At 45.4% G+C, this 24509-nt stretch overlaps 1 protein-coding gene across 2 annotated transcripts in view; it reads left to right on the forward strand.

The window, feature by feature from the left end:
* The window catches only part of PLXNC1 (plexin C1), a 160706-nt gene that overhangs the window by 37372 nt on the left and 98825 nt on the right, over positions 1-24509 (forward strand). For both annotated transcript variants that reach the window (XR_002734521.2, XM_023226012.2), the window contains exon 4: positions 1892-1992. Coding sequence is in view for 1 of the 2 variants with exons in the window: in XM_023226012.2 (XP_023081780.1) it covers positions 1892-1992 (101 nt within the window). In the remaining variant the exon portion in view is untranslated. The remainder of the gene's footprint in view (positions 1-1891; positions 1993-24509) is intronic.

Below are 24509 nucleotides of genomic sequence, written 5' to 3' on the forward strand. Positions count from 1 at the left end.
ACCTCCACCTCCTGAGTTCAAGCAATTCTCCTGCCTCAGCCTCTCGACTAGCTGGGATTACAGGCACCCACCACTATGCCCAGCTAAGTTTTGTATCTTTAGTAGAGACAGGGTTGGCCAGACTGGTCTTGAACTCCAGGCCTGAAGTGATCCGCCCACCTCAGCCTCCCAAAGTGCTGAGATTACAGGTGTGAGCCACTGTGCCCGGTCAGTGTCCTCCCTGTTATACAGAGTTAATATTTGTGTGTTTAAATACACTGAGTAATAGTTCTCAGAGAATGTTCTGGAGACCCATATTCCACAGAATGTTCTGAGCAAAAGTGGTCCCATGACCAGCTGTTACTTACTATACCCCTCCTGGAATAGTATATGTATATGTGGGGCTCAGCATATTCAAAGGCTCTCAGAATCCCTGTGCTAAGGAAACCTGTTACGCTTTTTCAGTCTAAGGTTTCATGTTTGCTGGATCGTGGAACCCTTTTCTTACATAATAGCAGTAACCAATACTTATTGAACATTTAGTACCTGTCAGACAATGGTTCGTAATAACCCCATGAAGTCGTGATCCATTTTACAGATGAGGAAACAAGGTTAGAGAGATTGCACGACACTATTAAAATCCGTCAGTGTTACAGAGGCATTTGTGAACTACCAGGAAATACTTTCCTCCATTCTGGTTAATTCTGGCTTAGGATCATGGGCTGCCGGCTGCATCTGTCAGCAGTGTTGGGGACTATGAAATGGAAGGGCATGGTTATCCTCCATGAAGTCAACTTGAAACTGAAGGATCCGCCTCAGGATAGTCCCTGTTTTCCTCACAAAATAGAGGAAAATAGAGAGCTCCCTTCTACAACTCTTTATTTCTCTAACCTGGTAAAGAGGTTATTTATACTATAGCATGTACAACTTCCTGGCATAATGAGTTCCACAAGTTCCCTTACTACCTGCTGTGTGGTTTTGCCTGCAGAAAGTGCTCTGTGTGATGCTCAGCTACTCCCTGCCTCTTACCACCCTACTTGGAGGCTCTGACTGGCTGCCTAGATGTCTGGGCCTGCCCAGCTGGGGTGCCCTCTTTGTGGGCTGCTGTTTCCTGACAACAGCAAGAGGCAGCTCTAGGGACAGGGAAGTGATTTGACTACTCCCCGTTTCTTTTATTTTCAACTCCACTGGAGGGGTGTGAGCAAAGCAAGCCAGGAGCTGAGGTCACGGCGCTGCCCCTGGCAGGGGTGTGGGAGGGCCTGGTCCCTGGTCCTCCTCATTTCCACATTGAGTGCCAACCTACTGCTGACACTCCTGGGGCAGAGCCTTTGCTGTTCCCTAATGCTCATTTCCAAAATGCCATTGGCCACACATGGACTGTCTCTGTATAAAACCCAGGCAACCTGATTCCATGATCCCTATGGAAAACATCATTAGCAGATCAGAAACCCAACTGCATGTCAGACTCACCTGAGAGAGCTCTTAAAATACAGATTCCTGGCCAGACACAGTGGCGCATGCCTGCAATCTCAGCACTTTTGGGAGGCTGAGGTGGGAGGAGTGCTTGAGCCCAGAAGTTCAAAACCAGCCTGAGCAACATAGTGAGACCCTGTGTCTTTAAGAAAAAAATATTTTAAATGAAAAAAATACACATTCCTGGGCTCCGCCCCCAGCCTTAGTGAGTCTCTGCGGCAGAGGCCTGGGAATACGCACTGTCAAAAGCTCCCCAGGTGATTTCCGTACAAGGACTTCATGTCCTAGAACTTGAGACCCACTGCCCAGTGCCAATATGGAGGTGTTCTGAGTGCAAATTGATAAATAGGCTCTTTTTTGCCTTTCATTAGATAAGGTGTTGTAGTTTTCCTGCTGTTGCTTATCATTCTGTCTGAACCACTGTCCTCTTTCTTTTTAGGTGAGGAGAATTCGTGTTGCAAACTGCAATAAACATAAATCCTGTTCGGAGTGTTTAACAGCCACAGACCCTCACTGCGGTTGGTGCCATCCACTACAAAGGTATCTCCTGAATTCTTTCTCACCAACTCGCATTTTCGAAAAAGTGTCATGCGGCAGAACACTTGTTGCCCTACTTTAACGATCCATTCCAGTGACCTGAGGGAACTGATCTCTTCCTTGACTAAAATCTCATTGTGCAATCCTAATGAATTCTCGAAGATGTTTCCAGCCGTGTCCGTGCTATGCAATCACTGGACGGGGGGAGGCTCCCCAGTCTGGGGGCGGGAGGGGCAGGTGTGCGGCCTTCAGGAGAACGGGCGAGAGCAGGCAGACTTGGCTTTTACTTTCTCCAGAGTTCTCCAAGACTCAAGAGAGAGGCAAAAGGTCCCTCCTCCGAGAAGATAAAAGAATAGAGATGTTTGAAAAATTTTCAGTTGAATCCCCATCATGTCCTGTATTCTGTTCGCTCCGCAGAAGCCTCGTTATTGATGGCGCCGTCTCCTAATGCGCCGCGCAGCTGTGGGCCTGATGTACAATCTCAGTCTCCGGGCAGAATCTGCCCAGCCTGATCTGAAATGACGATGTTCACGACCCATCTAGGCTCAGGGGCGACTCGGAGCAGCTTCCCCGCCATGGCAGTTTCCTAGCGTCCCTGGGCCCGGTCTGGTTGGATTCGCCGTCGCCATGGCAACCCAGTACTGGGGCTCTTGCTGGAGAAGCAAAGGAGGAGAGAGCCTTCGCTGCAGCTCAGGCAGGAAAGAGAGAGAGAGAGAGAACGAGAGAGAGAGAAAAAAAAACCCGTAACAGTGTCTGTCAGTTTGGTGCTTTCAGTTTTTAAAGGTGAAAAGGATAAGAAAGAGCAGAGCAGGTGGAGAGATGCTGAAGGCTAAACCAGGGGACAGTTTGGGGCTAGAAAGAGGAGGAGGAAGAGAATTGGGGACTGAATTCTCCAATTCAGTCAAGAGAGAAATGAAGGGAGAGGGGGAAATGCAATACAAGCAAGAGGTTTAGGAAACAAACCAAAAATATGGGGATGGAATTAATTAAGAGTTCATGGGGGAAGGCACAATTCGAGCTGCAGCAAGAGGAATAATTGCCCCTGCCATTTGCTACGCGTCCTTACCGGGCTGTTTCCGTCAGAGTCACTGGCAGACAAACGAAGCAAGGGCCAGAAAAATGCTCATGAATAATTCACTGATCACGAATGGGATTTATTTGTTGCACACTCACTGAGCAGTCTTGCCATAATCTTTTAGATCCATTCATTTATGTAGCACCCCTGTCTGTATTTGTAGGGCTGTGTACAGGAGTCAATTCGATAATGGCGGCGACGATGGTGGTGATTAAATAGCCACATGGAGCTAGCAGCTAACCTATTAACAAGCTCAGCTCTAGAGCCTGTGGGAGATGTCCAAGCTGGTGATATGAATTTGGGAGTTGATAGATTTTAGCTGGTACTTAGAGAAGCCGTAAGACCAGACGAAGGAGTGAGTGTTGATTGAGGAGAGAAGTTTGAGAACTGAGCATTGAGGGGCTGTGGTGTTTAGGGGCCGGGGAGAAGGAGGGGAAACAGAACAAGAAATAAGGAGGCAGCAGTCTGAAGGGGAAGAGGAAAAACTGGAGAGGGTGGTCTCCTGGAAGCCAAGGAAAGAAAGGAGGAGGAAGCGATCCACTGGGTCAGATTCAGCTGAGAAGTCAAGCAGGAGAAGAAAACAATGGATCCATTGCACTTAGCAGGTGACGATGGGTGACTGCTGGGAATGCCATTGTTAGGACTGGCACTAAATCCACTAGAGACAATGGGAAAATAAGACCTTAAGCAGGGACAGCTTAGAGAAGCTTTACTGAGAAAGACAGCTGAAAAAATGAAGCAGACACTGGAAGAGTAAGTAGAGTCCAAAGAATTTTTTCTTTTTTTCTTTTTCTTTCCTTTTTTTTTTTTTTTTTGAGATGAACTCTAGCTGAGCTGTGTCTCCCAGGCTGGAGTACAGTGGCATGATCTCGGCTGACTGCAACCTCCACCTCCCAGGTTCAAGCCGATTCTCCTGCCTCAGTCTCCCGAGTAGCTGGGATTACTGCCATGTGCCACCACACCCAACTAATTTTTGTATTTTTAGTAGAGATGAGGTTTCACCATGTTGGCCAGGCTGGTCTCGAACTCCTGACCTCAGGTGATCTGCCCGCCTCAGCCTCCCAAAGTGCTGGGATTACAGGCGTGAGCCACTGCACCCATCCTGTTTTGTCTTTTTTTTTTTTTTTTTTTTGAGACAGAGTCTTGCTCTGTCGCCCAGGCTGGAGTGCAGTGGCCGGATCTCAGCTCACTGCAAGCTCCGCCTCCCGGGTTTACGCCATTCTCCTGCCTCAGCCTCCCGAGTAGCTGGGACTACAGGCGCCCGCCACCTCGCCCAGCTAGATTTTTGTATTTTTGTTAGTAGAGACGGGGTTTCACCGCGTTAGCCAGGATGGTCTCGATCTCCTGACCTCGTGATCCACCCGTCTCGGCCTCCCAAAGTGCTGGGATTACAGGCTTGAGCCACCGCGCCCGGCCCTGTTTTGTCTCTTTAAGATGTATGAAATAACAGTGCATGTCTGTGCTATTGGGAAAATTCCAGAAGAGAAGGAGAAATGGATGATACAGGAGAGAGAAGGGTTGTGGACTGTTGTCTTTCAGCAGGTGGAAGACAATATGACTTGGTGTCCCAACAGGGAGGCCAGCCTCAGACAGGAGCACTGGCTCCTCACCCTCAGTGATAGGAGGGAAGGTAGGGAATCTGGGCCTGAGCATGGGGAGGCGGCAGAGGCCTGTGTTTTGTCTTCTCCTATTGCTCACATTATTTTCAGTGGCCTAAGGCCATTGAGAGTGAGGTTGGGGAGGAAGCACTGGAGGTTTGAGGAGAAAAGAGAGAGAAGGAGTGGACTGGAAGACTGGGAGAGAGAACAGAGTAGAGAAATATAGAATAGTTGCCAGGCAGCATTGGGCCCACTTGAGGTTGGTGGTCTTGTGTTCAAAGTGAGAGCCGTAAGCATGGTTTTGTCTTTCTCAAGCTGCATTCAGCTCTGGTGGTATAGCTGTAGACTCAGAAAAGTTAGCTCTAGCCAATTTGGGGGCTTTGCCAGAAAATATATCAAGAAGGGAGAGAGTGTCCAGGGTGCTGAGGGAGGATGTAAAGAATGGATGATGATATTGACATGGATGTTGATTCATGTAATGATGGCACTTGGGCTCTAAGGACGGAAGTAAGGATCTGATGGGGGTAGGGACATGAAAAGGTGGCAGGGTCTATGTTGGAAGTTGAGGTTGAGTTTAAAGATTGTTAGGGGTAGGCACGGTGACTCACACCTGTAATCTCAGCTTTTTGGGAGGCCAAAGCGGGTGGATCACTTGAGGCCAAGAGTTTGAGACCAGCCTGGGCAACATGGCAAAGACCCCATCTCTACAAAAAATACAAACATTAGCTGGGTATGGTGGTATGTGCTTGTGGTCCCAGCTACTCGAGAGGTTAAGGTGGGAGGCTTGCTTGAGTCCCTGAGGCAGAAGTTGCAGTGAGCTGAGATGACATCTCTACTTTCCAGCTTGGATGACAAAGTGAGACCCTGTTTCAAAAAAAAAAAAAAAAAAAAAAAAAGATTGTTGGAACTAGGGAATTGGAAAGGGGAATTATTGGACTGTGGGGGCTTGATATTGAGGTCATGGATGGGTGGCGTTATTGGCAATGACAGGGTCTGCCATATGATTGTCAAGATCATTGGCAGAGAGGGGTCAAGGAACTGAGGTGGTTACCAGAATACTAAATGGCTCCGTCATCTGTGTGGAAATCGTGGTCACCAAGAGATTGAGGAGCTACATATTCAAGGAATGAAGGGAAGTGGCCAGGGCTGGAGTGGTCTGTAATGATCACAATGAGGAGGGACCTGGGGTTGTTTGAGCTGACAGCATGGGCTTCGAAGCTGGGGAGGAAGTGTTGGAAAGAGAGAAGAAGGATCTTCCAGAAGAGGCTGCAAGACACAAGTAGGACACCTAGATGAGGGAGAGGAAGCAGCCAGACCTTGAGAGAGGCCTGGGGAAGCTGTGGCCTCGAGGGAGAGCTGGTTTCAGTAATATTGAGAAGGTGAAAGGAACAATCCGAGAAGAGGTTGAGGACATGGGGGCTTCTGTTGATAACTGGCTGTGAGTTATAGTCTTCTGTTTGTTTGTTTGTTTTGAGACAGGGTCTCATCCTATCACCCAGGCTGGAGTGTAGTGGTGCAATCACAGCTCACTACAACCTAGACCTCCCCAGGCTCAGGTGATCCTTCCACTGCAGTCTCCCAAGTAGTTGGGACCACAGGTATGCACCACCACGCCCAGTTTTTTTTTTTTTTTTTTTTTTGTAGTTTGTAGAGACAGGGTTGAGACAAAGGGTTTTTTTCTTTGTTTGTAGAGACAAGACCATGTTGCCCAGGCTGGTCTTGAACTCCTGAGCTCAAGCAATCCTCCTTCCTGGGCCTCCCAAAGTGTTAGGATTAGAGACATGGGCCACCATGCACAGCCAAAAGCCTACTTCTGCTCTTGCTCCCTCACCCCTATCCCAGTGCTCTCCAAGAAAAGTGATTCATTTAAAATCCAAATCAGATTATGTCACTCCCCAGCTTAATACCCTCCTCTGGCTTTCCATCTTAGAACTCAATCTGACTCCCTTGCTGCCAGGACCTACATACCAGGCTTTCCATGATCTGGCCTTCCACCACTTCTCTGACCTCTCATGCCATTCCCTCCTTTGTTTACTCAACCCCAGACATCCTGATTTAAGACTATGCTAAGCATGTTCCTCCCCTGGGGCCTTTGCATGTGCTCTTTCCTCAGTCTAGTGCATTCTTCCCCACATCTTTCTATGGCAGACTCTTTCTTGACTATCTGGTCCTAGAGCATTCATCTCTCTGCACCTGCCTACCCAGTCTTCAATATCCTCCACTTACTCACAGTGACATTACTTTATTATTTTCATCATGGCCTATTGCTATTAGGAATGACTTGACTTCTCTGCCTCTCTTTATTGAAATGTGCTCAAAAAAACATAAGTTAAATAAATGAGATAGACTAAGTGATTGGTCAACTCTACCAATGGCAGGTTGAGACTTGTGCCTTAAGTCTTATAAGACATTCTGAAGTCATGGAGCGATGGCGCCTCATAGCCACGTCAGATCACTTGGTTTCAGACAGCCTGGGTTGTGGCCTGCAATGAAATGAAACTAAGTCTCAGATCTGTGACTCATGTGAAGCTCCCCGTACCATTCAAAATTAGGAATTCTAAAGGGGGATGTTTTCTTACGACGGTAGAGCATCCCACTGTGTTTATTTTAAATGTCACGGATTTATTTAGAAAAATAATTTATTTTCTCTGTTGAGAAGGTTAAGTTTTCTTGCATGCATGTCTAGAAAGTGGAATGGTAGGGAGAGGCAAGAAAGCTATCTTCACTTCCTTCTGATCAGATGTTAAGAATAGGCATCCAGGCCGGGCACAGTGGCTCACACCTGTAATCCCAACACTTTGGGGGGCTAAGGCAGGTGGATCACCTGAGATCAGGAGTTTGAGACCAGCCTGACCAACATGGTGAAACCCCGTCTCTACTAAAAATACAAAAATTAGCCAGGTGTGGTGGTGCATGCCTGTTAATCTCAGCAACACGGGAGGCTGAGGCAGGAGAATCACTTGAATCCAGGAGGCGGAGGTTGCAGTGAGCCAAGATCCAGCCTGAGTGACAGAGTGAGCCTCTGTCTCAAAAAAGAAAAAAAAAAAAAAAAAAAAAAGAACAGGCATCCAGTATAAGCAGATAAAAAGCAATTAGATAAACAATGAGCTCTAAAACCTCTAGTATTTTATTGTTGGAACCTCAGATCCAACCTGTGCTGAATTTATCTGTGTGGGTGGAAAGTGAATTTTTGCAGGCTGAATATCTTGGGTTTGGAAGGAGTTTCTCAGTTTCTCCCATATTGCAAAGCATAGCACATGTGTTCAGTTACGAATTTCCACAAAACTGGCAATCCTGAACCAATGAACAGTTCCAAAAGTGAGGTTCCAAAAGTTCATTTGCAAGTTTGTTTGGCATGCAGAATGCATTTTCCCATAGAAACAATGTCATAAATTAAGGATTGACTCCCAAGCCAGCCCATAAAATCCAAGATTATTTAATTTCAACAAATATTTATTGAACACCTAATGAGAGCCTAATCTGGGGCATAAGATAGCTAGGTAGTATTGAGATAAATCGGATGCCATTCTTGGCTTTAAGGAACTTGCATGCTAGCTGGGAAGGCAGACTTATCAGTGGCCAACATTCATTCATTCAATCCTACATCCAATCACAAATATTTTTTAAGCACAACAGTGTGCTAAGTCCTATGCTCAGTGCTCCAGGTACGGTTTTTTCTTGTCTGTATAGAGCTTGCAGTCTAATGAGTGATATAATGTGTATCAGCTAGGTTTCTGCTCTAGTAATGCTGTATAACAAACAACCCCCAAATCCTTAGTGCTCTAAAAGAGCAAACATTTATTTACATTTGTTTTTCTTGCTCATGGGTCAGCCTGTCAGCTGTGGGAAGAAGGGTGGGGTCAATGTCAAGCTGAAGGTTGAATTCAGGTCTGTTTCCCATGTTTTTCATTCTGTACATGCTCTTCTTAAGGCAGATGGAAGTAGCATGAGAGACCAAGCTAAACTAGACAACATATTCTAAGCCCTGGCTCACATCATGCTGACCAATGTTCCATTGATAAAACAAGCTGCATGGCCAAGCCCAATATCCATGGAGTAGGGAAATATATTCCACCTACTCTAGTGGAAGATTCTGCAAAGTGACCTGGTAAAAAGGTAGTGTGAGTGTGTCATTCTAGTATAGGATGGATTGAAGAATTGAGAACAATAATCCACTCTCATCAATAAGTAAAGGAGATGAATGAATAGAGTGTCATAAGGGCTAGCATGGGGGAACTGTAGGATTTCATGGGGGCACACAGGAAATACCTAACCCAAACTTAACAGGTCAAGAAAGGCTTCCTGGAGGAAGGGATGTCTAATCTGAACCTGAAGGGTAGGGGGATATCAGCTAGGTAAAGATTAGGCAGGGGAAGCTGGTGTAGGCATCAGGCTGTACAAAGGCCAGGCGAGCTTGGCCTGAAGCTCAGTGTGGACGAGCATACAGGAGAGCTGGGGGGTGCTGGGAGATGAGGGTGTCAAGATAGGCAGAGGCAGATGAAGAGAAGGTCCTGCAAGTCATATTAAAGAATTTGAATTTTGTTGGAAGGACCTTGGGGAGCCATTGCAGGGCTTTAATTAAAAGTGTGACCAGATCAGATGAGTGTTTTAGAACGAGAACTCTGGGGTGCAAGGTGGACCGGAGGGGACTGAGAAGAGCTGGCAGATCAGTTAGCAGGTGGCTATAAACCAGCAAGAGACCAGGAACTGAATTAGAGTGATAGTAGTGGTGAGGGAAGGAAGTGGGTGGATTAGAGAGCTATTTGGAAGATAGAATTGACAGGGCTTAGTGATTAATTGGATTCCCCTTTGAGTCTGACACACTAAAAATAGGGCCATAAAATGAAAAGTAAAATCTCAAGGTGGCCACTGTTTTTCTGGAAGATGTATCCTTTCTCCTTTGATCTCAGTCTTCATGAAGAAAACAAACAAGTGATACCCACGCGTACACTTAATTCCTCCTGTGTCCCAGGCACTGGGCTAGGCATCACGTTAGACCCCAGAAGATGGGCACCTGAGTCAAATGTGGGAGGGCTTCTGAGAGACACCAGCACTGAGTCTCGGAGTGTTCAGTGGGGTGAGTTATCACACTGAAGCTGGTGTTGAGATTACAGGGGAAGGAGTGCAGGCATCTGGCTGGGGTGACCAGATGGACAGAGGTGTCGGTTACTGAGTAGGGAGTGTAGAAGGAGTGGCCTGTTTGGGCTGCATGGGAAATGCAGGGGGCTGACTTCCACACTGGCAACATGGACAGGACAACCTACGAGGACAGAGGAAAGGTCCTGTGTTAGTCTGTTTTTGTACTTCTATAAGGAAATACTTGAGACTGGGTAATTTATAAAGGAAGGAGGTTAGTTAGCTCATGGTTCTGCTGGCTGTACAGGAAGCATGATGCTGGCATCTGCTCAGCTTCTGGAGAGGCCTCAGGAAACTTACAATCATGGCAGAAGGTGAAGGAAAAGCAGGGCATGTCTTATATGGCTGAAGCAGGAGGAAAGGGGGTGGGGGAGGTGCCACACACTTTTAAGCAACCAGATCTCAAGAGAACTCACTTACCATCATTAAAACAGCACTGAGGAGATGGTGCTAAACCATTCATGAAGGATCCACCCCCACGATCCAATCACCTTTCCCCAGGCCCCACCTCCATTGAGGATTACAATTGAACATGAGATTTGGGTGGGGATACAAATCCCAACCATATCAGGTCCCAAATGCATTTTGCTTTGGATAGAATCTGGGCTTTGTGTGACCTGCCAGTGTCTTATCTCTGCCACTTCTCCACTTCTATAAAGTGGCATTTATAATTGGCCAGGTATTGCAAAAAGTGCTGGGATTACAGGCACTTTGGGAGGACGAGGTGGGTGGATTGCTTGAACCCAGGAGTTCAAGACCAGCCTGGGCAACATGGTGAAACCCTATCTCTACAAAAAATACAAAAATGAGTTGGGTGTGGTGGCGTGCACCTGTGGTCCCAGCTGCTCAGGAGGCTGAGGTGGGAGGATCGTTTGAACATAGGAGGCTGAGGCTTCAGTGAGCTGTGATTGTACCACTGCACTCCAGCCTGGGTGACAGCACGAGACCTTGTCTCAAAAATTATAATAATAATAGTACCTGCCTCAGAGGTTTGCTGAGAGAATTAAATCACATAATGTACATCATCGTAGGCCCGGTGACTGGCTCCTGGTAGGCGATGAAGTTGTGTCAACTGTCATTGGTGGAAGCCTAAGGAGGCAGTCATTACTTGTCCCTGAGGTTGGGAAAGGCTTCAATGAGGAGGTGGCCTTAAAATTGGGCCTTGAAGCCTGGGTAGACCTTCACCAGGGTAAGAGTGGTCAGGAGGCATTTCAGGCAGAAGAACCAGCACAATGAGAGGTCTGTGAAGAGACTGGCAGACAGAGTTCTATGCACTGGCTCTAGAAGGAAGGAAGTGGATGGAAGTGCTGGGTGGGCTCTCAGGGTGGACCTTACTAGCAGGTGCTGGGAACTCATGATAGGGTTTTAAGCAGAGGCCTTCCAGCGCCATATTTGTGTTTTAAAAAGATTATCCCTCTAGCAATGTGGAAGATGAACCACGTTAATCCAAGGCTCTCCTGGCCTCCCACCCCACCCTTCCTGGGTCGCTTTCCTCTGGTGTGTTTTGTAAAGAGTGAGTTTATGTCACGTCTCTTCCTGAGTCAGCTACCTGGTGGCTATTCTCTGATTTCATGTACCTCCCCATTGGGAGAGGTAGTACGTCTCCCAGTGCATGCATGGGACCCCACTTGCTCTGGTTTTAGTGCCACGATGGAATCAGGGCTGAGTCTTCTTCAGAAAATGGGCCCTACAGGAAAGAGCACACTTGCATTCACCCTCCCATCCCTTCGTGCTCCACCCGGCACAGGGTACACATGGGTGGAGGCAAGGCCCCAGGCCTGCTGCTTGTAAGGTATCTGTATGCGTCCTTCAATTATCTGTACAAATTTCACATTCGCTCCATATTTTTCTACATGTTTCTTCCATGTTGACAGTTGGAAGACCTTCAAGCAGCCCCTGGTGGCTGTTTTTAGGTCTTCAGCTGCTGTTCGGCTGTTCAACGCATGAGATTGTGAAAGAGATCATTTCTCGCTCGGCCTAACAGCAGGGCCCTGTGGTCAGTCTTCCTATCAAACTTTCTGAAGGGTTGGGAGTAACAGAAGGGTATTTTTAACACACGAGAGAAAACTGCCATCTGAATGCTAAACATGTTTGTCCCCAACACCCCAGAGTAACAAATGAAAAGAATTACATGGGTTGCTTGTGGACACATCCCAGCTCCTATTTTTATCTTACTCTCCTGTCTTGAGGGTTCTTCTCCAAGTGACACTCCTTCCTCAAGCCCCCAAGGCCTATCATTAACCTGGTGGGACCCTTCCCACCAGGCAGGACTGTGATTGCCCTGAAACTTGACCAGTATAATCCATGGTGCACAGTAATTTATGGCCGTATTCTTCAGTAGCCTGAGTTAGTCTGTTCTGCCATCATGAGAGGTAAGCTATATACAGCAGAGAGGGCCTGATATGGCTTAGATGTTTTGTCTCCTCCAAATCTCATGTTGAAATGTAACCTCCAGTACTGGAGGTGGGTCTGCCAGGAGGGGTCGGGTCATGGGAACAGATCCCTCATGAATGGCTTGGTGCTGTCCTCGCAATAGTGAGTGAGTTCTCACTCTGAGTTCATAGGAGATCTGGCTGTTTAAGAGAGTGTGGCACCTGACCCCTCACATTCTTGCTCCCGCCCTAGTCATGTGACACACCTGTTCTCCCTTTGCTTCCAGCATGGTTGGAAGCTTCCTGAGCCCCTCACCAGGAGCAGACACTACCCATCCTTCCTGTACAGCCTGTAAAATCATGAGCCAATTAAACCCCTTTTCTTTATAAATTATCCAGGCTCAGGTATTTCTTCGTGGCTATGCAAAAAATGGACTAACACAGGGTCACAGAAGGCTTTGCAGTAGAAAAGTCCAGATGGATGTGACTGCTCCTCATTCAGAAGGTGGCTGCAGTGCCGCTTCCACAGGAAACTTGCCTTGAGTCCAGGCCTGGCCAGGAGACAGTGTGCACGGGTGGAGAAGAATATGCTTATCATACATTAGATACTATCTTGCGTGTTCTGTGCCATGTTCCATTTAGTCCTCCTGGCACCCCATGAAGTAAGCACTATTACAATCCCCACTTTATAGAGAACAGCCTTAGCTTGTGTATAGTTTCCCACAGCCGCAGAAACAAATTCCCACGAACTCAGCAGCTTAAAACAACGTGCACTTGTGATCTTATAGTTCTGGAGGTCACAAGCCTGCAATAGGTTTCACTGGGCTGAAACCAAAGCATTGTCAGGGCTGTGCTCCTTCTGGAGGCCCTTCTTTGCCTTTTCCAGCTTCTGGAAGCAGCCAGCATTCCTTGGCTCATGGTCTCTTCCTGCATCTTCAAAACCAACAGTGTGGCATCATCATATTACATTGGGCCCACCCAGATAATCCAAAATTATCTTCCCATTTTAAGATCCTCAACTTATATCTACAGAGTCCCTTTTGTCATGTGCTATGGTTTGAATGTATCCCCCAAAGTTCATGTATTGGACACTTACTCCCCAGTGTAACAGTGTTGAGAGGTGGAATCTTTCGGATGTGATTAAGTCATGAAGACTCTGTCCTCGTGAATGGATTAATGACATTATCACAGGAATGGGTTAGTTATTGCAGGAGTGGGTTACTTACCATAGGAGTGGGTTCCTGATAAAATGATACATTAGGCCCCCTTCTCTCTCTCTTATTCTCTTTCTCTCTCTCTCTCGTGCTTTCTTGCCCTTCCACCATGGGATGATGCAGCAAGAAGGCCTTCACCAGATGCGGGCCCCTTGACCCTGGACTCCCCAGCCTCTAGAACTGTAAAAAAATAAATTTCTTTTCTTTATAAATTCCCCAGTTAGTAGTAGTCTGTAATAGCAACACAAAACAAACTGAGACACCATATAAGGTGACACAGTCACAGGTTCCAGGGATTAGGACGTGGACATCTTTGGGGGCCATGATTCTGCCTACCACTGGTTATACAAATAGTGGAAGCAGGATTCAACTCTAGGCTCAGCTCCAGCTCCTAAGCCATTAGAGCAAAACAAAGAGAAACAGGCAAGTGACATGATCTCTCATGGCAGTGGATAGAGAGGGGAGAGCCTGGAGCAAATGGCCCTAATGGAGCATTTGTGATAACTGCTATGTATAAGAAAGACATGACACTCGGGGCCCACCTGAGTCATAGAAAACCCTCCATCTTGAAAGCTTAGGCAACCATGCATTCACTTAACAGGTATTTGCTGAGTACCTGATATGTGTCAGGCACTGTCCTAAGCTCTGGGATTCTAAGCACTAGCAGTGAGTAACACAGGTCAAAATCCCTCCACACCCATGTTCATTGCAGCACTATTCACAATAGCAAAGACATGGAATCAACCCAAATGCCCATCAATGATAGACTGGATAAAGAAAATGTGGTACATATGTGCCATGGAATGAAAAGGAATGAGCAGCCATGAAAAGGAATGAGATCAGGTCCTTTTGGGGACATGGATGGAGCTGGAAGCCATTATCCTCAGCAAGTAACGCAGGAACAGAAAACCAAATATCGCGTGTTCTCACTTACAGGTGGGAGGTGAACAATGAGAACACATGGACACGGGGAGGGGACAACACACATAGGCCCCTGTCACGGGGTAGGGTCAGGGGAGGGAAAGCATTAGGATAAATAGCTAATGCATGCTGGGCTTAATACCTAGGTGATGAGTTGATAGGTACGGCAAACCACCCTGGCACACATTTACCTATGTAACAAACCTGTACATCCTGCACATCTACCCTGGAACTTAAAATGAAAAAAAAAAATTAAAAAAAAAAAAATCCCTGCCCTCATGGAGTTCCCTCCAGTGAAGTGTTTTAGTTTCCCAAGGCTGCCATAACAAATTACTACCAACACAAATTTATCCTCTCCTAGTTCTGGAGGCCAGAAGTCTGAAATCAAGGTGTCAGCAGAGCTGAGCTCCCTCTGGAGGCTATAGGGGCATATCCTTCCTCACCTCTCCCAGCTCCGGGTGACTCCTGGTATTTCCTGGCTTGGGGTAGGATGACCATCTCTGCCCCGGTCTTCACATGGCCTTCTTCTGTGTGTCCAAATCTCCCTCTCCTTTCTCCTAGAAAATTCCCATTCACTGGGACACCCTAAATCCAGGATGATTTCATCTCGACATCCTTAAGTCATTACAGCGGCAAAGACCCTATTTCTACAGAAGGTCACATTCTGAGGTTCTGATGGTCAGGAATTTGGGGGAACACTCTTTAACGCACGACGTGAGGGATGATGGACAGTGTGAAAATAAATGAGGAAAGAGAGAACATGTCACAGAGTAAACAGGGCTGTGAAGAAAAATAAAGCAGAAAAAGGAAATGGGGAGCACTAGTTGGAGGCAGGGGGTGCTAAATTTAAACAGGGGGCCCTGGAAGGCCTCAGTGAGGAGGGGTATCTGAGCCAAGACCCGAAGGGGCACACTCAGTTTTGGGGCTATCCGCCTTCATAGGCTGTTGCACTATTGAGCGGAATGGCCGACAATTTGAGACAGAAGAGCCTTCCTCCTTTCCTTCCAATCCGGGATGTGTCCTCGTGCAGATCTCAAGCTTGACGTCTGTGCGGTGACACTTCTTTATGGTCCAGTGCAGCTCTAATGACAGCGATAATGATAATGGAATTGGGGACGGCCCCTCCTTCTCGTGTGAGGACCCCATTGTGCTGACTAATTGTGTAGAAGCAAGTAGGACAACTGTCTGTGGGGTGGAAGCAGTGGGGAGCGAAGAGGAATATGTTCTTTGGGCCTCGGGGAATTACTGGATTACTGTGGCATGGGCGGAATCCATGCATCTGGGTTACTGCGAATGCTGGAAGGGATTTGGGGGGCTTTCCAACCCCGGAACAGGTCTCGGAGTCAACCTGTGTCCTGCGGATTCTCCACCTCCTTTTTCAGCTGTGAGAAGAGCTGTGAGTTCTACGTATTGCAAAGCAGAAGGCGAAGAGGGGATAGCAGTGTTAAGGGGCACTCTCCACCCTTGTGTTCCAGACGGTTGGCACTGGGAAAGTGGTCGCCATGCTCAGAAGCCAGGGTTTGTTTTTTGTTTTTTGTTTTTGTGTTTAGACAGAGTCTCACTCTGTTGTCAGGCTGGAGTGCAATGGCATGATCTCGGCTCATTGCAAACTCTGCCTCCCGGGTTCAAGTGATTGTCCTGCCTCAGCCTCCCAAGTAGCTGAGACTACAGGCACACGCCACTGTGCTTGCCTAATTTTTGTATTTTTAGTAGAGACGGGGTTTCACCATGTTGGCCAGGATGGTCTCGATCTCCTGACCTCGTGATCCCCCCACCTCTGCCTCCCAAAGTGCTGGGATGACAGGCGTGAGCCACCATGCCCAGCTGGGTTTGTTTCTTTAGTGGAGCTAGTGACTGATGTTCTCAGACCTCAGCCTCTGTAGTACTTACCTGCACCATCTCTTTAATGGATGCTCTCTGACTTCCAACAAGCACCATTAAGAACATCCCTTTTAGTAAATATATGTTGTAATGGAATAGATTTTTTTTGAAATGACCTTATCTCAGACAGCATGCACTTTCATAAGAGTGTATTGATTGGCCTTTAAATATTCCTCAAATGTTTTCACTTGTCTCTGTGACCTAGTATTTGTCCTGTTCCCAGCATCTCCTCCATATCCAAACACAATGTTCAGATCTTCATTCGAAGCCTTCCTGCCAGTCTTTTGTTTTTTGCTTTTTAAACATTTGGATGCTTCTATTCTGCTATATGGAGGGTGCACTGTTTCTGATAGGCCAAATGTGGGATTTGATACTGCTTTCAGGAGGATCAGGTTTTAGTATCATTGCCACCTGTTTAGTGGTGGGGAAACTGAGGCCCACAGAGGCTAAGGAATGTGGCCCCCAGTTACACAGGGAGTATATGGGAGGGCAGCTTTGAACCCAGACCTTTCTGACTCAAGAGGTGTCATTTTCGCATTTTTATTTCCAGCTGTTGTTTTTTTAAATAGCTCCCCTAAATTATTTAGTTCATGATTTGCGTTTGGAAATAGAAAACACCAACTTTTAGTACACTCATCGCCCACAAAAGAACCACAAGGAGCAAAGGCCACAGACCGGTTTTGTGTGAGTGTTTCAGTCTGTAAATGTGTTTTTTGTGTGCTAAATAGCTCAAAGTTTCGAGACAAAGGCTGGTTTTCCACCACGCCAGTGAACAGGCCAACCTAGTGAACAAAAATGAATGAAATGACTTCTGCTGGTATCACTGAAACATAGACAAGAATTTAGTCACTTTAAAATTTCCTTCTTAACCCAATTCAGCTACCTTTTGTTGAATGCCAGCCATGGGCCAGGTCCTGTACTAGGCCCTGGGGAAAACAAAGATGAATGAGGGTCTGCTGTGGAGAAGCTCACAGGTGAGTGTGGGAATAATTTCAGTACACCGTGCAGAGTGCTCTAATAGCTGGTCCTCAAGGCATGAAAGGACTCCAGAGAACCCTTTAATATTTAGGAGGAAAGAGAGTTGTGATTAAGAATCCTCCAAGAAGCCTTGAATTGTTTCTGCCTCCTTGCATAGAAAAGGCATGTTGACCATTGAGCTGGTGTGTGAGCAATGCCAAAGGGCATCTGGTCAACCTCATTGCCCAAATCCCTGTCTTGTCACTACCGTTTTGTCTTTGGCTTATGTCATCCAAGTTTTTGCCTATATTTTCTGTTCCATTTTCCCATATGATATAATAACAACTAATATTTATTGAGGCATAATTGTAAACTCTTTGAACGGATGTACATTTTTCTCCCAACTTCATCAGGTGAAAACTATTATTTGCATTTCTGCAGGTGGAGAGCCTGAGACACAGAGAGGGCACATGGCTTGCTTGAGGTCACTGGCTTGCAAACTGCACAACCGCTGTCCCCCTTCCTTCACTAAGTTCTAGCCAAGCTGGTCTATTTCATCGGTTCCTTGCAGAGACCATACTTTAAGTGCACTCAGATACTCTGCACATGCTGTTCCTTCTGCCTGGAATGCTCTTCCCACTACATTTTTTTTTCTTTTTTTTTTTGAGACAGAGTCTTGCTCTGTCACCCAGGCTGGAGTGCAGTAGCATGATCTCGACTCACCGCAAGCTCTGCCTCCAGTTCAAGCAATTCTTGTGCCTCAGTTTTCAGAGTAGCTGGGATTACAGGCATGCACCACCTCACCCGGCTAATTTTTTGTATTTTTATTAGAGACAGGGTTTCACCAGGTTGGCCAGGATGGTCTTGAGCTCCTGGCCTCAAGTGATCTGGCCTCCCAAAGTGCTGGGATTACAGGCATGAGCCACTAGCACCAGGCCTCTTCCCACTGCTCTTGACCCAACTACATGGTTCTCACCCTTGAATGCTTAGCTGAAATGCCATCTTTCTTCACTAGCCTGTCTACAGTAGGTTCCTTTCTCTTATATCTTTGGTTTCTGCAGAAGACATACCTCAATTTGAAATTATTTTAAATGATTGTCTGTTTATTTGGTTTTTGTCTGTGTGCGTCTCTGGACTATAAGCTCAATAAGAGAAGGAACTTAACTGGCTTATCCATTGAAATGTCCGCAGTGCCTAGTGGAGTTTTTGGCATCCAATGGGCTCTCAGTTCATATTTGTAGAATGAATGCCAGGTATGGTCCTAGGCCCTGAGGGTGCAAAGGTGAATAAAGTGGTCCTTTCCCTTTGGGGGATTTACAGTGTAGCTGGAGAGACAGACAGGCAATCAGCAACTAATGCAGTATGCTGTGTAGACTAGGAGCATGTGTAAATGTCATGGGGACACAGAGGAGGGAGTGACTGCTTTGCCTGGAGTCTGAGCAAATATCATAGAAGAGGACACTGAAATAGCCCTTGAACAAGGAACGTGATTTCACCAAGTGTTGCAGGCCCAGAGGCATTCAGGGCAGTGAGGATAGCACACGCTCGGGAGGGCCTGGCCTGTTTGCCCTGTATGTGTTTATCAGATGCCTACTCTCCACAAGGCACTATGGAATAGATATCAGGGACAGGTATTTTTAGGAGCTTGCAGTCTAGATAGAGAGACAGACTCATCAACCAAACCTACCTGGGGATGAGTTTGAAGAGGAAGGCAGGGGCCAGATCACAGTGTCGGGGTCAGAGATGAGCATGGAAACATGTGTTGCAGGCTAGGGGTGCTGAAAGGCATGTAGATAGGAGAGTCTGGTATGGAAGAAAGGGTATCATGAGAGATTTTTAAGCAGAGAGTAACATCATCAGCTCTTGCTTAAGAGTAACCCAGATGTTGGTGCGGAGGTTGATGAGAAGAACAGGAAGTGGGAAGGGGGAGACCTCATTTGGCTGCTGCAGGAACCCAGGTGAGAGGTGGGGGGTAAGCATGGGTTGTAGAGGATGCTTAGAATTAATAGGCCATGATCAGTTGGGTACAAGAGTTACCCAAACTGGCCAAAATAGGCACAAAGTTTTCTAATTTGATCCGCCATGTGGATTATTGCTCATTAAACCAGACCAGGTAGTGGTTCCTAATGTGTGTGACTAGAATTTCTCATCCCTCAGAACATCCTTCAACAAAAAAGCTGGAAGACGGTACATCATTCATTCTTGTCTCGGAAAGTTACAAAGCACAGTAGCATCTTCAAGGCTCTGAGAAGTCCTGCAGCAGAGACTTGTTTAATTTTATTTAACTAGTGTTTCCCAGCTTCTTGGCAATAGAACCCTACTTTAATATTAACACCCAAGACAACTCCAGCAACACAGTTCAGTTTGAAAAATGCTGAGAAATTGAGTAAAACTTGTATTTTCCTATATGGCCATGTCTTGGAAGAATCTACTTACTATTACGCTGGCATTTGTGATGTCGCTACCCTGGAAGCCTTTACAATTTTTGAGCAATTTGGTGTGGTAGTAAGAGATAGATGCCAGTGCCAGACACCATGCTAACTAACCTCTCTGCCCTCCGTTTCTCAACCTCTGACATGGAGGTGGTAACAATAACACCTACTTGATGGGCTGGTTGTGAGGATTACTGTGTTAATTTCCAGAAGTCCCCAGAAACAATGCCTGGCCTATGGGCACTAGGAAGGTTCTATGGTTTGAAAATGTCACCTGAAAAGCATGTGTTGGGAATTTAATCCCCAATGCAACTCTGTTGAAAGGTGGGACCTAATGAGAGGTGTTTAGGTCATGAGGGCTCTGCCTTTGTGAATGAATTAATGTCAAGCGTAGAAGGGCTTCAGGATGCAAATTCCGGTCTCTTTCTCTTGTTCACATGTGCATGCTCTCACCCTCTCTTGCTCGTCCACCTCCCGCCGTGGGATGATGCAGCAATAAGGCCCTCGCCAGATGCAGACCCCTTGACCTTGGACTCTGCAGCCTCCAGAACTGTAAAGAATAAATTTCTCGTCTTTATAAATTACCCAGTCTGTGGTATTCTATTATAGCAACACAAAACAGACTAAGACAGATGGGCTCAGTCACTATTAGCTATTCTGAGAGGCAGTATAGGTAGCTGATGAGACCACAGGCTTTGAGGCTACACTGCCTGACTTAGTAGGTCAGCTCCTCTGCTTACTATCTCTGTGACCTTAGGAAAGCAATATGGAACCAGCTATGCCTCAGTTTCCCCATCTGTGAAGCAGGGACAATTATTGCAGCTGCTTAGAGGTTTGTTGTGAATAATAAATGAATCAAATCATGTGAAAAGACATTGCCTGGCATGTTAGATGTTTTTGCTTAAAAAAAATTTTCTAAATTGTCTCTGTTATTAGCATAATTTTATCATGTAGATTGACTTTCAGCTTCAGTGATGAAGATCCAATTTTCCAATTTTTCCTGGTCTTAGGCTTTGGCGTTCCCCTCTTAAAGACTCTGGAGGCCTTTCATTTGAAATTTAGTTTGTCACAGACTTCCTATTCTCCTCTATTCAGTAGGCTTGGTTTCCTCATCTCGTGGACTGGCAGTTGTCAAGAAAGTCCCCCGATTCTGGGGACCACCTGGCCCCTCCATTGGGCTCTGTGCCTTCTCTAAAAATGCAGACATCTGTTTCAAATCACTTAGCAAAAGACCTTGAGATGCTTTTATAGCAAAGCCCACCCCAGCATGGATGCGGTCTCCTGTTTCCTGGGAGAGAGGGAAGCTGGATTGTTTTCTTGTTAAAAGTTTTCTGATATTATATCAGTGTAGAATCTTTGGAACAGTTCACACTAACCCCTACATTCAAGCCACTTACCTGATATGTAGTTATCAGATTCCTTCAGGGACTGTCTACTCTTGGTGAACAATTAGATTAGAGGATGCTGATGAAATTTGAGTGGCAGGAAGTAGAAGTTACATTTCTGAGTTCAGAGTTTCTATTTCAAGGTTGAGTAAGTGGTAAATTTTTACTGCAAGATTCTAGCCTGATAGAGTCGGCCTCTCAAGGCCCCCCAGCCCAGCCCATGGGTATTTTACCTGCTTGGAAACTTTGGCTCCTTTTCAGAGGTAGGCCTCCCTGCTCTTTATGTTGGCATGAAAACAATTAATAATTTAAGCCATGCCCATTAAAAAAAATAGAAATGCTGTATAAATACAATACTGTAATAATAAATTTAAAAGTCGATCCAGCTGAGCACTGTTCCCAGACTACCAACTGAGCAGAAACACAAATAAGTAAAGAAGAAAACTGCTATATAATGCAAATGGCTGCAATCTTGTTGTTTTCTGCTATTCTTTGTTGCAGATATATAGTAGTAAAGTTACATTATGGATAAGTAGGTTTTGTGGGCTAACCTGGAAACCTAATCACTGTTTATAACATTGTTTCTATGGGGGAAAATGCATTTTATATTAGAAACAGATGGTCTGCAAGAAAAATTTTTTGGCAGTAGAATGGATTTCTAAGTCCAGGGCCGACTGGAATTTTAACCTCTTGCTAGTTGTGTGGTTGTGTTGTATTCACAGCTAGTGATAGAAGAAAATTAGAGGCCTCTCAGAATCCCCACTTCTGTGTTCTCCCCCAAATCCTTGCTACCCTCTTCATCCTACAGTCTCTGCCTTACCTTCTCTTTTCTCTGTTTCTGGGGTCCCCATCCCTGTGTCCTCATCCTGGCCCAGCCCCACCCTCCAACCATGGTTGAGGTCCCAGGAAGCCAGGAGGAACTATGAATGTCCTTTATTAAGTGGTGGTTAGGATCTATAGGAAGGCATGCAGCAAGGGGGCCGAGTTTGTGGGCTCTGAAATAAGACTTCTGCCACTTGGTAGCTGTGTGGCCTTGATATGTTACCGTACTTCTCTGAGCTTCTGTTTCATCCGTATAGAGTGGGGTTGTTGTGAGAACTAACTGCAAACACTCCCAGCAGTGCCTGGCACAGAGTAATGTTCCCTCCATGCCAGTGTGTGGTGGGGTAATTATTCAGGGATACTATGGGTTACACATATTTCTAAGAACCCAGGAAGCAAACCCATTGTATAGAAAGACTTTCTAAGTTTCAAACAGTGAACTTAGAAACAAGTGTCTGGGACCTTCCTGTTTATGACTCGGGGCCAGAGTAGGTTTGGAACTGTTTTTTTTTTTTTTTTTCTTTTTAATCTGTTGGGGGTGAGGGAGGGGGCGGTTACATACTTACATAGCTGAACGGCAATATCAAACTCTAGTATTATCTCGAATACATTAAGCTCTACAGCAGATTTTATAGCAAACTAACAAGAACAGCTTTCTTAAATAGTTTCATTGACTGAATTGTTTCTACATACAGTGTTTTTCACATAAGGAAAGTCTTTTTAAATTAACTTTTTGGTTTGGGGGATTTTTTTTTCTTCAGGCAATCTTTGCATTTGGGCGGATTCTGTTTTCTGGTTTACAAATAGGCTTGTGTCTGTCTGCAAGCTTTATCATGAAAGTATTAGCTCTAACTGGAAATAAGGACTAGAAAAATAAAATACTGACTGGGAGTCTGAGGACTTTGGGATAGATCCTCAGTAGAGGGTGAAGCAAAAGTAACAATAAGTCAAGAAAGCAAACGTATCTCTACCAGTTTCTCTAGAATATGTCCATTCTTATCCAAATCCAATTTTCTTCCTATTCTTGGCCTGAAGAAATTGAAATGAAGCCATTAAGATATCAGCCTATCTGAGAGTGCATCACTGAAGAATCAGCCTGGCTAAGAGTCCCGTGTGACAATGAGATTTTAATTTAATTAGGGCACTGGCTCAAGTGTTGATGCGCTTGACCATTGCTCTTGTTAACACGCAGGAATTAGAGTGATAGCTTTCAAAAGGAAATATTTCAGAATAACTAGCTTTGTTTACTAAAATATGGGAGCTACAAGATCTGCTCTGTAAGAAATGTAAATGTATGAGTAATATGCTGTCATGAAGATTTTATAATCTGCAATATTTGAGAAGTAATAAGATACTGTTGTTGGCTGGCCATCTGGTTATACATACTTGGTGTCATGGTTTGCTTTTCATTTTTTCATTTTTTATTTTTACTCATGAGAGGCAAGGAATAGGAGTTCAGAGGTGGTGGGGTTTTTTTTATATATATATAAACAAGGAATTTATGTTTAGTTGCTTAACATGGTTAGATTTTGGTTTTGCCTTATGCAGAATAAAAAATGAAAGGTTCATTATATATTTTCTTTTCTCTTTTTTTTTTCAAAAAAATAAAATGAAAACCTCACCCCTTAATTTGGTCCCCAGATTCAAACTTTTAGCTTATTTTAAAAATAGTCTCTTTGGCATAAGTTGGAGTCAGACATGAATTAAAACTCTAGAAAGACAAATCAGCAATGGAAAAGACCTATAGAGATTTCATATTTCATCCTTTCATTCAAAAATATTTATTGAAACCCTAGTATTTGCATATCATGCTGCCAGACACTGAGGGATTTGCTAAAGAAATATTAAAGACCTTCTCCCTTCTTTGAGGAGCTTAGAGCTTACTTGGGGAGAACTGAGATAGACTTATGAAACAGTTAAGTTGTAATTCAAGGCAGCATATGATTAAATACCAAAGTACGTACTTCCGACAAGAAATGCTATAGGAGTTCAGAAAAGGGAGTGATAACTCAGTGGCACTACTGTTTTCTGCCTACAAATTGGCAAATTGTGGCACTATTTGTATGAAATACTTTACACTTGTTTTTTTGGCAGCCTTAGGCTTTGACTCCCAGACAGCATTAAGAGCCAACAAAAATATTTGTACTCCAGTCTCTTCGGAATTGGCTTTTTTTTTTTTTTTTTTTTTCTTATAGGCAGAGGAAGTGCCTTACATAAACCAGAGTGCCCATGAGAGGCAGGGAGTTTTTGACAGTCATGATCTATTTCAGATACAACCGAAAGAACCAGCTTCGTCATTCTGTTTTTCAATCCAGCAGTGCTTGTCTCTCCGTTGCAAACTATCTCTGACATTGAGAGGCAGTTTAATTTGAATTTAATGTCCGTGACGGACGAGCTAGCCATCAAGGGTCAGATAAATGTATGGCTTTGGAGAATTGCTGATGAAAATCCTCCTGGTTATAATGTTGGAGAAGAAACTGACACAGATGTAGTGGGAGGTGGAACACAGATGTGCTCGCTGGGAGCAGGGTTCCCCAAATGTCAGCAGCTGGTGACATGCTAAAGGTATTGTGCTTGGGGATGACGTTTAGTGAAACTCACTGACTTCCTGTTCTATTTTTGCCATATTCAGATTAACACAGAGCTCAAAGATGAAGCCATGAGGCCTAAATTCTTAAGAATTAAAAGAGAGAGAGAGAGTAGAGGAAGGAGAAGAAATAAAACCTT

This window comes from Piliocolobus tephrosceles, chromosome 10 (genome assembly GCF_002776525.5).
Source record: "Piliocolobus tephrosceles isolate RC106 chromosome 10, ASM277652v3, whole genome shotgun sequence".
Lineage (NCBI taxonomy): Eukaryota > Metazoa > Chordata > Mammalia > Primates > Cercopithecidae > Piliocolobus > Piliocolobus tephrosceles.